The sequence below is a fragment of the Helianthus annuus genome, chromosome 1, assembly GCF_002127325.2.
Source record: "Helianthus annuus cultivar XRQ/B chromosome 1, HanXRQr2.0-SUNRISE, whole genome shotgun sequence".
Taxonomy (NCBI): domain Eukaryota; kingdom Viridiplantae; phylum Streptophyta; class Magnoliopsida; order Asterales; family Asteraceae; genus Helianthus; species Helianthus annuus.
In genome coordinates, this window is record NC_035433.2 from 123,804,846 (window position 1) to 123,818,493 (window position 13,648).

A 13,648-nucleotide genomic window follows, 5' to 3' on the forward strand; every position below is an offset into this window, starting at 1 on the left:
CCTGCAGGTTGTTGTAGGGTAAAAAAAAGAGAAGGTTGTGATACCAAGATAAATCACAGAATTTGAGTTGTTATTGATTGAATTGCAATACAAAACATAGAGTCCTACATATAGGACATTACAGAAAAAGGAAACAAATAAATAATAAAGAAAATGTAATCAATCTAATTATTTGATTTCCTATAATTTATCCAGTAATTTCTTCGGTAATTTCTCACTGTCTATCATTAAACATGGGGATAAAAACTATACATGATCTGTTTAAAATGCAGATATCTTTTTGGCTTTTCTGAATAATATGATAAAACATATGTAGATCACTAGTTGAATAAATACATTTGTGAACAAAGAAAAACGAAGAGTTAAAATTTATTTTTGAAACTCTAAAGGAGGGATGTTTACGATTCTGTTCGGCAATATGGTAATTCATTATCTTTGAAAACTCTAAAGTAACAAAAAAAAAAAAAAAAAAATAGTCACAAGCATGTCAATAATGTAAACTTATATATCACCCAATGTTGATTATAAGATTTTTGGTTTAGCTCACAAACCCTTGTATCAACCAAAGGAGTCTAAAGAATTCACATAAAAGTCTCACAATATGTCCGACTTATGTAAAAAAATCTATGCAATGGTAGGAAACGGAGGGCTATGACTAATGCTTAAACCCCGTGATGCCACTGAGTTAAAATGCCGTTGATAAAATAAAAGAGAAATATTTTGTAAGAAAAGGTTCTAATAAATAGAAAAATAAGTCAAACCAAAGGATTTGAAAAGTCTGTTTACATAATCTTAATTTAACTTTTATGGTATTGTATCTCGAGCTTAGGTTGTTTAAAAAAAAATATTGATTTCATTTTACATTTAACCTAAATTTTTTTATCTTTTACAATTTATTCAAAAAAAACTTTATATTTTTACGTTTAACCCAAAACTTTTCACCTTTTACAATTTAACCTCATAACTTTTTTACTCTCAACTTTAGTCCCCTATCTTTCATCTTTCGCAAATTTCGTTTCATTCTAAATCTTGTGAGTTAACATGGCACAACGTGCGTTTGTAGCTCAATGTTTTTACGTCCGTTCTGAATATTATGAGTTAACACGGCGCAACGTGTGTGTGGGGTTCAACGTTTTCACGTCTATTTTTTCCCGTTTGATATGTTTGTCGCTACACGCGGGTTCTAGATCGATTTAGTTATTCTTTTCTATACTTTACGTTCCAGTCTAATTCATTTGCGTTAACACATAGTAACTTCAGTATTGGTGTTGTTCAGTTTGAGTGACCCTCAAATTCACAATGCAGCTAAAACACCAGGAAAATGCATCAAAACATAACCAATATGCAACAAAACAACAATATGAATATATGTATGTTTACATAAAATAGCAAGGGCCAAAATTGCAAGGATTGTAGAAACCAAATTGAAAGGAGGTCGTGTTCATGAGATCTTAATTTTACATTCTCAAAGCATGTGTGTTTGATATAATATATATACGTACAAATATAAAGTATTTACAGCATATATTAATACTAACTCTATAATTCAATATGTTTGTTTATGTTCGTTATGTGAACGTATTAAAAAAATACTCATTTATGTATGTTTTAAAATGCTACACAAATTATAAGATTGAACACTACTTCTAGCCAAGATGAGTTCAATAGTTCAATATACAAGCAATGATAAATTAACAACAGTTGGAAACAAAATAATTGAACAGGTGACATTAATAAATATGGCATCTTTACAACTTGTGATCATTTTCATAATATAAAGACATGCAATTGTTCCAAAAGATAATATACAAATCCAAAAAACATAACTGATCCTAGACAGATACCAAACCACTTAAACAAAAGACACATACCCTAACTAAGCCTGTTGTTAGAATGAACGTACGTTTAGGATAGAATGAACGTAGGTTTAGGATCGAATGAGTGCCACACAATAAGTGATCTTTAAGGACACCCAATGTACTTATTAAAGTTAAATGTTAACAAATGTAAGTTAACCAAAAAAGGTCAAAAGATTTATTGGAAAAGAGCAAAAGTTACAATGTTTTTTTTGTTTTTCTATGAATTTTATTTTAGTTTAATTAAAATACAAATACAAATAAAGTCTTTTTAATCATTTTCTGGCAAAATATCATAAATATACTTTTAACAAACAAATTATACAAGTGATCTTTAAGGACTCCATTACTGTAGGTTTTTGGCACTATAGTAAAACTATGCATAACATGAAGATGGAGTTTGATTCGGCATTATAACGCGGCGTAATACATCCCTTTAATGTGCTTCAACTTCTACGCCCCGTTATAATCCAGTTTGAGCCGCTATTGAAATACAGTTAGATGCATCTATGTGATATAATTTTGATGTGCCATGCAGTTCGATTCACAAGTTTGCACAGATGAGCCATATAATTCATTACAACCAGTAATCAATACGTGGTGTGCTGTTGTAATCAAGTTCTATGCACAAATTTACCAACAGTCCACCAAACCGCATTACAATGGTGCATCAAAGTATGTTAACAGGGGTGCATCAAACCCCATGGTGATGATTTTAGTAATGCAATGATAATATAAAAATCAATCCCAAAACCTCCACACTAACGGCATACACAAATATAAACAGCCTAAAATATCTCTTAAACCATCACTTGCACAAAACTCTATGAAGCTACCTACGCCAAGCATCAGATCAGTGGTCGTTGAGCGTTATCCCATATTCGGCTTTCAAACGGTTCACATTTCCATCTGCTTGAACACCATCAATCAGCTCATACTTCTTGTAGTTTGTTTTCAGCGTCTCGCTTTGCTGTTTATGCAGCTTCTCTTCTTCTTCAAGTTGTAGCTGCACAAAAAGATATAAACTTCATTTACTTGACATTTATACAATACACAATATTTCACAGTTTAAACCAAATACCAATTAGTCAGTTTTGTGACTTTCCTTCAAAGGTTTGTTTCGCATCCGGATCCAAAAAGGTTTGAAATCTTGCCATTTTCATCCGGTTCGTTAACTCCATCCATTTTTCTCCATTAACTCAGGAATCTTTCCGTCTTTTCCGCTAACTTAAAGGGCAATTTGGTCTTTTTCAAGGGTATTCAGTCTTTTTACATAAAGTGAAAAAGACCAAATTGCCCTTTTAAGTTGGCAAAAAAGACAGAAATATCCCTGACTTAACGGAGAAAATGGATGGAGTTAAGGAGCCAGATGAAAATGGCAAGATTTAAACCTTTTGGATCCGGATGCGAAAAAACAAACATTTGGACGAAAGTCGCGAAACTGGCCAAACCTCAGGGACGAAAATGGCATTTTACTCTAGTCTTTACCTTCATTATATATTGAACCTCAGCAGCATGTTTCTTCGTCAGATCCTTAATCTTCCTAGCCAGCTCAAAGTTTCGATGACTTGGATCCATCCAACGGCACACAATCGTTCTCTGATGCTTCTTGGGCCGGTCCTCGAACATTTCAACTTGGGCTTTTTGGGCTCTCACGGGCCTGGGCATTCCGGATATCATAAGGGGAGAATCACCCATCTCACAAATGATTTCTTCAGCCTGTTTGGCTGATTCCATCTCCACCAAAGCAGCACAAACACCGCAAGACGCGAAATACGTGGGAATGAACTGAACGTCTTTCACATTCCCAAACTGATTGATGGCATTTTCTAAAACGGCTTTCGTAACCTGCGGGGATAAGTTGTCGATGTAAATCGTCTTCTTCACCTTCTCTTCAAACGCCACGTATTCAGTCGATGGCTCCATTAGGTAGTTATAGTGCCAGATACTATCTAATGTAAAAGATATTACAGTATTAGAAATCAAATTTGCACATGGATGTAAAAGCAACCAAATTCGGTGAGTACAAAAACAGGTTTCCAGATAGATAACAATATTCACAGAATCACGACCACATATTGTTTAAAAAAAACTCCATAATTGAAACAGTGATCATCTAATCAAGTCCTGAAAACATAACAAGTTACCTATCACCTAAGATGTGAGGCACTAAAGACCATGCGAAAACCCTAACTACAAATGTATTTAATCTTAAAGCTCCTACTTTAGAATGAACCCTAATTTAACATGAATCTATGAATTTTCAACTGTAAAATCAAAGTTTACTGCCAAATTTCTGTTCTCGCATAATTGTAAAACAAAACAATGTGCAAGAATCCAACTCTCACAAGTCACTACCATTGAAAATAATACATTTAAGAACATCTAAACCCTAATTATATTTGTACCCCTTCATTTAAAAGTCGGCTTGGTTAGAAAATACATATATAGTTATATTATTCATAATACAAAAAGCTAGCATGAAGCATTAACAATGCCGCACCCAAAACGACTTAAATGCATTCCGCTTCACGTTTTAAATCAAGAATTATTTAATTAATATTGACCCATCGTCACATTTTCAATTACCCATGCCCAATCAAATTATTTAACTAATATTACACCCCAAACAACTTACTGCGTTCTGCCTTACAATTTTAAATCAATAATTACTTAATTAATATTACCCCAGCATCACATTTTCAATTACCCATATCAAATTATTTAATTAATATTAACATAACAAAAAATCTTAAATTCTTACGAACCGCTTCCACGCCTCCGTTTTAGCAATCTCTTCATACCCCCAAATTCTCACACCACCACTCACAGCCCTCAATCTCTTGTAAACTAAGAAGAACCAATCATCCCATCAAAGGTAACAATTGAACTTATGTTCCTTCGATTCAATATGGTTTGTTTATATGATTTTTTTTTTTAATTTCCTACTCGCATCACGATCACCATGACATCAATATTAATTCTTGAACATGCGCTCCAACGTCCTGAGGAATATATAACAGAATTTGCACTTTGTTTTGTTTTAGATTATTTATTATTGAACATGCCTTCTGTTATTATTTGTAATCAGTGATGTTTCCTATGATTTTTGTATATAAAAATTACCAGATTGTTTGTTGTTTTGATTGTTGGTGTCAAAAGGCATAAAGTATACAAAGATTTTTGCTCTGCAAATTATTTTCAACATTAAGTTTTTGAATTAAATTATCCTTTTTAATATTGCAAGACATACCCCAAGGATTAAAATGATTATTAATCCAATATATATTGTGCATTTATGAGAAAATTAACATTGTATCTCACCGACTGTATACATGTTTAGAACTGAGATAGTTTTGGAAAATAGAAATCTATACCAGTGTTCATTGTCTATTTTGGAAAAAAGATAAGATAGTGAAAAAGAAAAGAAAAAAGATTAAAAAAAGTTTCTTATAAATAGAAGCATAGTCACAGGATTCGCAGGCCTCCCCCACGTACCGCAAATCAGATCGCCAGTACCAAAATCGGGTACATAATCGAACTGAACGCTACGGGTTCGCGATCCGGATCGGAAAAATTTTTGTACCCGATTGTCACTAAATTCGTTCCGAATCATATAAAAACGCGTTTCCAATTGACTAATTCTGCGTTTCGGAACACTCCGATACGCGTACCGGAAATGAACAGGTTGATTCAAACTAGTAATTAGACTTTTGGAATGCTAATTAAAATCTGACTATTCGATTACGTCGTTACATGATACGAGCCCACTGCCACAGCTGGGTCGAACTGGGCCAGGTCAAGCCCACTCCAGGATGAGTGGTGGGAAAAAGGCCACACAATCAGAACGTAGGCATAATCCTGGAAATTAAGGAGTGGAGACGTGGGGGAAAAACCTACGAGTAGTTCAGTTTAGCATTATATATTTGATATTCTGTTTTAGTTTTGATATGTCAAGTTTATTTATCTAAATTAGGGTTTCTACACCTTGTAATCGGAGATTGCCCATCTCGAATCGGGCCAACTATCTCTTTCTTTGTGTTTTCATCTAATCGAAGTTTTCAGTTCCTAACATTTAGTTCCATTGCCGGGAATTCATGGCTCCTCAAACCCGGAGTAACCCAGAGCCAAACTCGTCCAGCCCAGATCCTGTGGCTGCCCAACTGGCAGCAATCGCATCTTCCATGGAATCTTTGCAGAACGAAGTCGCTGCTCTCGAAACACAAGCCCAAAGAAAAGAAAAATCAAGAAGTTTTGTTTACCGGTATGACGATGAAGAATCTTCCTGGAACAACAACCGGCGTTATCGTCCATCCAACAAAATCGAGTTTCCCAAGTTCAGCGAGGGTGATCCACGTGGGTGGACCCTTAAAGCCGAGAAGTATTTTCGTTGCTACAACATTCCGGATGACGAAAAAGTAGACGTGGCTTCTATGCATCTGGAAGGCGACGTGTTGGACCTTTTATCATGGCTATCAGAAGATCAACCTATAGAGTTTTGGGAGGAACTGGTTCATGCCTTGAAGAAACACTTTGGACCAGCCGCGTTTCAAAACCCGGATGAGTATTTATGTGGCATCAAACAAACAGGTACAGTGCAAGAATACCGCCATGAGTTCGCTAAAAGATCAGCGCGGGTGTCAAACTGGCCTGATCATTGTCTTCTCGGGGTGTTCTTAAATGGGTTGAAGGAAGAACTTCGGGCTGATGTGCGGATTCACAAGCCACGCACGGTCTATAATGCTATGAGTCTTGCAATCGAGTTTGAATCCAAGGTCAGCCACCACCAAACTGAAATGAAATCATCCAGCATTTCCCAGCTCAAAACCGAAGTCAAGCAGATCAGTTCTGCATCAGTAGCGCCTCCCGTTCCACCACCACTTACCCCGTATAACCCTCCTCGCCTCTCGGATGCTGAGAAACAATCCAGGTATCTTAAGGGTGAATGCTTCCGCTGTGGTGACAAATTTGGACCTGGACACCGCTGTAAAACAGGTAATTACCACCTGCTTGAAGCAGCCGATGATGTAAGCTAACCAGTTGTCAACACCGGAGAGAATCGTCCGGTTAATCAGGAAGATATGACAGACATCAACTGGAACCAAATTGCGGAATTTCAAAGATAACTTCTGCACCAATACTTCATCCTAGACGACTCGAGGACAGGCCGTTTTTTCGGGGCCAGCAGTACTGATACGAGCCCACTGCCAATGCTGGGTCGAACTGGGCCAGGTCAAGCCCACTCCAGGATGAGTGGTGGGAAAAAGGCCGCACAATCAGAACGTGGGCATAATCCTGGAAATTAAGGAGTGGAGACGTGGGGGAAAAACCTACGAGTAGTTCAGTTTAGCATTATATATTTGATGTTCTGTTTTAGTTTTGATATGTCGAAGTTTATTTATCTAAATTAGGGTTTGTACACCTTGTAACTGGATATTGCCCATCTCGAATCGGGCAAACTATCTCTTTCTTTGCGTTTTCATCTAATCGAAGTTTCCAGTTCCTAACGCATACTCTTCTTTCCCGCTGTTTTTTAGTGGTGCCAATTCACACCTGGGTATGTATAGATATATATTATAAAATGTGTTATTTTAAATTGGATTTTTTTTGAAAAAAAATATTAACTGTTTTGTATACGATACAACGTACCAAACTATATGGTACACCGTACCGCGTACCGAATTGGCGTTCCGAATGAACCTATCCCGCTTCGTACCGGATTTTAGACATGCACGGACCATGTATCCGTTTTCGTTCCGGATACCGGAGCGAACCGCAATCCATGTGACTATGATTAGAAGTACTTTGGTTAGATGTCTATGACTTCATATTTATGCCTATTATTATCACTGCTGAAACCATGAATTAATGTCTTTTTAATTCTATTATTTTTGCTCTGATGAATTTTTTTTTTCAAAACTTTAGCATAACCTTAAAAAATCTCCAAATTTATGATCTTAAAAGAAAGGTGATATTATTTAAATGTTGAAGCCGGTTGTTTGTTATAACGTTTTGTTGTATGCCAATGCCATATATATAGTATTTGTATGAGTTAAACATGTATAGAAAATAAAACACAAATAGATTCTTTTAATTAAAACCTATTTTACCTTACATTTTCAACATCCCACGCAACACACAGACTGCGTCAACTCGATTTAGAACAAAGAGCAGCTAGTTCATACAGAAGCCAAATTTGCACGTAAATCTAAAAGCAACCAAAGTCGGTGAGTACAAAAACAGTTTTCCAGATAGATCACATATTATTAAAAAAACTACAGTGATCATGTAATCAAGTCCTAAAAACATACCGAGTTGCTTATCACTTAAGATGTGACTATGTGAGGCATTAAAGGCACCGCGAAAACCCTAACTACAACGTATTTAATCTATACACCATTTATTCATTTCTTGATCACTAAGGTTGAATACTAGAATGAACCCTAATTTAACATGAATCTACAAATCTCAACCCTAAAATTAAAGTTTATTGCCAAATTTCTGTTCTCACATGATTGTAAAACAAAACAATGTGCAAAAATCCAAGTCTAACCAGTCACCACCATTGATAATAACACATGTACGAACATCTAAACCCTAATGTTAGAACAAAGAGCCTCTAATGCATTCTTTCCATTATATTCTCCTACCAGTTCATTTAAAAAAACGCATGAGAACTGAACAGAGTACAAATGCAACCTATAATCGTTGAAAAATACCTAAATAAAACCGAAACCCTAACCCTAGAAAACCGGAAACAATCGGAACAAATTAAACGATTCGATAGATGAAAATTGTACCTGTGGAAGTTCGATCGGTGATGGTGTGACGTCAGCAGCGGCGATACCGGCAATGATTTTCCGGCGAGATGGTTGAGACCCGTCGTGAAAGGTTTCAAAGGGCTCAGTGAACTATTGTGACGAACAAATTTTGAAGAACTGATAAATTATTGTAATTCGTTTTGGGGATTTGGGAACTAAAATACGACTAGTGTGGTTAGGGTGTTTAGGGAAGAAGAAGGACCTGTTACTTTTATTATTATTTTCATTCACAGGAAAATAGGAAATGGTAAATTTATTATTTTCATTCACAGGAAAATGTATCTATGTAGGAATAACTAGGTTTTGCTCCGTTCGCGTTACGAGGCACTAAACCGAATACATCTCTCCCATAACACAATCTTGAAAAAAAATTACATAGAGTCAATCAATTAAAACAAAACATTACCATACTTTTTCTAAAAAAAACTAAAATGATAGAAAAACTATAATTTAAACTGAGAGCAAAACTGTAATTTTTCAGGACAAATGAGTGTGTGTCAAACAGTCGCCTGACACGAATAAAAATTAAACCGAGTCAACCAATTAAAAGAAAACACTACCATAGTATTGTAAAAAAAACGATAGCATGACCATAAGTTTACACCGGGGGCAAAATCGTAATTTGACAAAGAAAAAGAAAACAAGAGCGATGGCAAAACTGTAAATTTGAACTGAGGGAAAAATCATAATTTGGCTGGGAAGAAACAAAAAAGGAAACCAATGGTAAAAACTGTAAATTTAAAAAGGGCAAAATCATAATTTGGTTGGACCAATGAGAAAGTGTCAGACAACTGCCTGACACTATTCCCAGCCCGCGTTGCGGGGATCTAGGCCGAATATTTCTCAAACAATTTAAACAAAACACCATCATAGCTTTGCTAGAAAAAAATAAAATGATGAGAAAACTGTAATTTTAAACTGAGAGCAAAACTATAATTTATCATGACCAATGAGCGATTGCCAGCGAATAAAAATTACATTGAGTCGACCAATTAAAACAAAACATTATCTTAGGTTTGCAAGAAAAAAAAACGAAAACGAAGGCAAGACTGTAATTTTGAACCAGGGGAAAATCGTAAGTTTGAGTGGGGGTAAAATTGTAATTTATCAAAAGCTATAATGATGGCAAAATTGTAATTTTGAACCGGGGGCAAAACCGTGATTTTGACAGGGGGTAAAATCGTAGTTTGTCAAAATGTACAATGATGGCAACGCCATAATTTTGAACCGGGGCAAAATCGTAATTCTAAACTAAAGTAAAATCGCAATTTATTTGGGTCGATAGGGAAGTGTCAGGCAAGTAGCTGCCTGGCACTATTCCCCCATCGTATGTATAGTAAACTAGTTTTTGCCCCGCCCGCGTTGCGGGGCAATAAGCCGAATACTTCTCTCTCATAACATGTATGTCTGTGTTTCGGTTACTTGTACATACTACTCATAACACGATCTCAAAAAAAAAGTACATCGAATCAACCAATTAAAACAAAAACACTACCATACTTTTACTAAAAAAAACTAAAACGATGGAAAGACTATAATTTTAAACTGGGAGCAAAATTGTAATTTTTCAGGACAAATGAGCATGTACCAGGCATGCGTGGACGAATAAAAATTACACCTATGCCCGCCCGCGTTGCAGAGCGTTAAATCAAATATTTCTTAGTTTCATAACATGTATGCATGTAATTAGGTTACATACTACTTATAACACGATCTAAAAAAAAATACATCGAGACAACCAATTAAACGAAAACACTGCCATAGTTTTGCTAAAAAAATAAAACAATAACAGGTCTGTAATTTTGAGCTGGGGGTAAAATACTAATTTGTCAGGACCAATGAGCGAGTGTTAGACAACTGCTTGACACAATAAAAGTTACACTGAGTCAACCAAGCAAAATAAAACAGTACTATAGTTTTGCAAAAAAAAAAAAAAGTAAAATGATGGCAAGATCATAATTTTTAACTGAGGGAGAAATCGTAATTTTTGAAATGGGAGCAAAAGCATAACTTTGAACAGAGGGCAAAATCGTAAAAATATCTTGAACTGAGGGCGAAAACATAATTTTAAATTGAGGGCAAAATCATAATTTTGAGCAATGGGGAAAAACATAATTTTATTTTGAACTGTGGGCAAAAACGTAATTTTGAGTTGGGGGCAAAATCGTAATTTTTAGCTAGGAGCAAAAGCATATTTTTATTTTGCACGGGGGGCAAAAGCGTAATTTTAGACGGAGGACGAAACCGTAAATTTAAACTGGGAGTAGAATTAGAAATGGGTTTTTGAACTGAGAGCAAAAGCGTAAATTTTGAGCTAGGCCAAAAATATAATTTTATTTTGAATTAGGGGCAAAGACGTAATTTTAAACAAAGGGTGAAACCGTAATTTTAAGCTAGGAATAAAATTAAATTAAAAATGAGTTGGTCCAATAGGGATGACACTATTCCCCCAACTTCAAAATGTATATGTACAGAGGGCAAAATCGTAAAAACATTTTAAACTGAGGGCGAAATCATAATTTTAAACTGAGGGCAAAATCATAATTTTGAGCCATGGGAAAACATAATTTTATTTTGAACTGTGGACAAAAACGTAATTTTGAGTTGGGGGCAAAATCGAAATTTTTAGCTAGGAGCAAAAGCATATTTTTATTTTGCACGGGGGGCAAAAGCGTAATTTTAGACGGAGGACGAAACCGTAAATTTAAACTGGGAGTATAATTAGAAATGGGTTTTTGAACTGAGAGCAAAAGCGTAAATTTTGAGCCAAGCCAAAATATATAATTTTATTTTGAATTAGGAGCAAAAACGTAATTTTAAACAAAGGATGAAACCATAATTTTAATCTGTGAATAAAATTAAATTAAAAATAAGTTGGTCTAATAGGTATGTGGCAGGCAAGCTGCCTGACACTATTCCCTTAACTTCAAAATGTATATGCAGTAAATAAATAAATAAATAGGAATAAAGTTCATTAATGTTTCAGAGTACTTGGTAAATATTAAAAACTATTCATTACGGCCTATTTTTTGCTCAACTAGTTATTTTTCGCCCGCGCGTTGCGGCGGAACCCAATGACTACAAAAAGCGCGTTAGCAACGGCAAACAAATACCGAATATCAAAACATAAATAAAATGACGTGGTAAGGATAGTCACCTTGTCATAAAAAAACGATTTTAAATAACCTAATATATAATAATAGGACCCACATGTCCTACACGTTGGAAATTCAGTTGTTTTCAGTTCAGTTATTACGGTGCTAACACGTTAAAATATGGATGAGTTCGGTACCGGTAACGACAGCGAAAGTACCGATCCGGAAAATCATCGAAATTAGGTACCGGCACCGAAAATGCTCGGTACAATACGGTATGGTATTTGAAGATAAAAATCAATAAATACAGGTATGGTGCTAGACCAGTGTCGAACCGAAAGTAACGATTTTGAAAACGCCAAAAGGTGGATACCAAATTGGTACCGAAAATGATTTGGTATAGTAAATTTGGTACCGGTATGATACCGGTTCGTTTACAGGATTTGATACGATTTGCTCATCAATATTCTAAATATCCAAGTTAATTTTACATGCTACAATTCATTCATTACAGAAAAAGACAAAAAAAAAGCAAAATAAGTTGTTGTGTATATAAAACCTCATTCAAATGAAATACAGTTTACTTACTGTGTGTATGAAAAGTAATCTAAACGGTGCAATTACTTGCATTACTGCGTTGCTACCGGATTTGATGAGCTCAATACCAACCGATACCGAAAATACCTTTACCGAAATCCCCAAAAGTGGGTACCGGTACCGAATATACCTAGTATGGTACGGTTTGGTACCGGTCGGTACTGATACAGCACCGGTATTTAAGGGTAAAAAGCGGTGAATACCTATGCATAACCGATACCGAAAATACACCGGTTTGGTAAATTTGAGACCGGTACCTATACCCGATACCATTTGCTCATCTCTTAATGATGTTACTATTCATTCCATTCTAATTTTAATTTTAATTTAAATTAAATAATAATAATTCTAATTCTAATTCTAATTCTAATTCTATTCTAATTTAATAATATTAAATAAATCACTGTTCATTATGTTTTGTTTAAATCATATATTAAATAAATTAAATAAATCACTGTTCATTATGTTTTGTTTTTATCATATACTAGTCTTACCGAGCAAACCCAAGGTGAGTTCATTGCTCTTTCTCAAGCATGGATCCCAGGGAAGGGATAACGGGTAACATTCCGAGGGGGAATGCATGTGTAATGGGATGTTGGTTATCGTACTCAGTTTTCTATCATTGTAAGACCACTACATCTACCGGGTCGTTGCTTGTAGGGCAACGGGGGTTATTAGTTGATAGCGCTATTAGGTTTGGCACCCTCACGACGTTCGAGGAGAACGGGCGTGAACTAATTACCTTAAAACATGACCAATGCTTTGATAGAGGCATTGGGGTTGGCAATCACATATCATATGGCCGTTCGGTAATCGAGTAATAACAACATCGAAACGTCAAACATCATAACAACCAACAACATATCGTCTTGTAAACTGTTTTACTCACATGATCGGTAACACAACTTGGTAAACAAACACAAACCTTGAACTCACCAGCGTAGTCTGACACACTTGTTTACATGCTTGTAGGTAATTATTGAAGGAACTTGGGAGCTTGCTGTCTGATGCTGCTAGAGTGGTTATGGTCATAATGAACAATTATGTTGATTTGGTTTTCATTTATTTACACACTTATACAATGCTTCCGCTTAATACTTTGGTTTTGGTTTAACTTTTCAAACGATACATTTCTTTGAAATTGGGCATTTTAATACATTATGACTTGTGTTTGATATGATTGGTGGCTCTTTGTTGGATCGTTGCACCTCCAATAGGGACATACCCTAGGTGGTAATTTGGGGGTGTGACATTAACCATATGAAAACGTGTGTTTCAG

The 13,648-nt window shown here is 35.4% G+C and overlaps 1 protein-coding gene across 3 annotated transcripts; it reads right to left on the reverse strand.

Annotated features, from left to right (window-relative positions):
• Positions 1–2,407: 2,407 nt before the first annotated feature.
• LOC110876600 lies at positions 2,408–8,904 on the reverse strand. Of its 3 annotated transcripts, XM_022124767.2 has the most exons (4): positions 8,657–8,904; positions 7,972–8,064; positions 3,345–3,804; positions 2,408–2,862 (listed from the first exon to the last, which is right to left on the reverse strand). In XM_022124767.2, the coding sequence occupies exons 2-4, from the start codon at positions 7,980–7,982 to the stop codon at positions 2,710–2,712; spliced, it is 624 nt and encodes a 207-aa protein (XP_021980459.1). In that variant the 5' UTR covers positions 7,983–8,064; positions 8,657–8,904; the 3' UTR covers positions 2,408–2,709. The 3 variants fall into 3 exon arrangements, with proteins under 3 accessions (XP_021980459.1, XP_021980469.1, XP_021980464.1); XM_022124777.2 differs by lacking the exon at positions 7,972–8,064 and having other exon boundaries at positions 8,657–8,903; XM_022124772.2 differs by lacking the exon at positions 7,972–8,064 and having other exon boundaries at positions 3,345–3,808; positions 8,657–8,902.
• Between the last annotated feature and the right edge of the window lie 4,744 nt (positions 8,905–13,648).

Coding starts and splice junctions, on each gene's coding strand:
- LOC110876600 (XM_022124767.2), bottom strand. Junction 2,863..3,344: donor AGGTTCAATATATAATGAAG/GTAAAGACTAGA, acceptor CTTTTTGTGCAG/CTACAACTTGAAGAAGAAGA.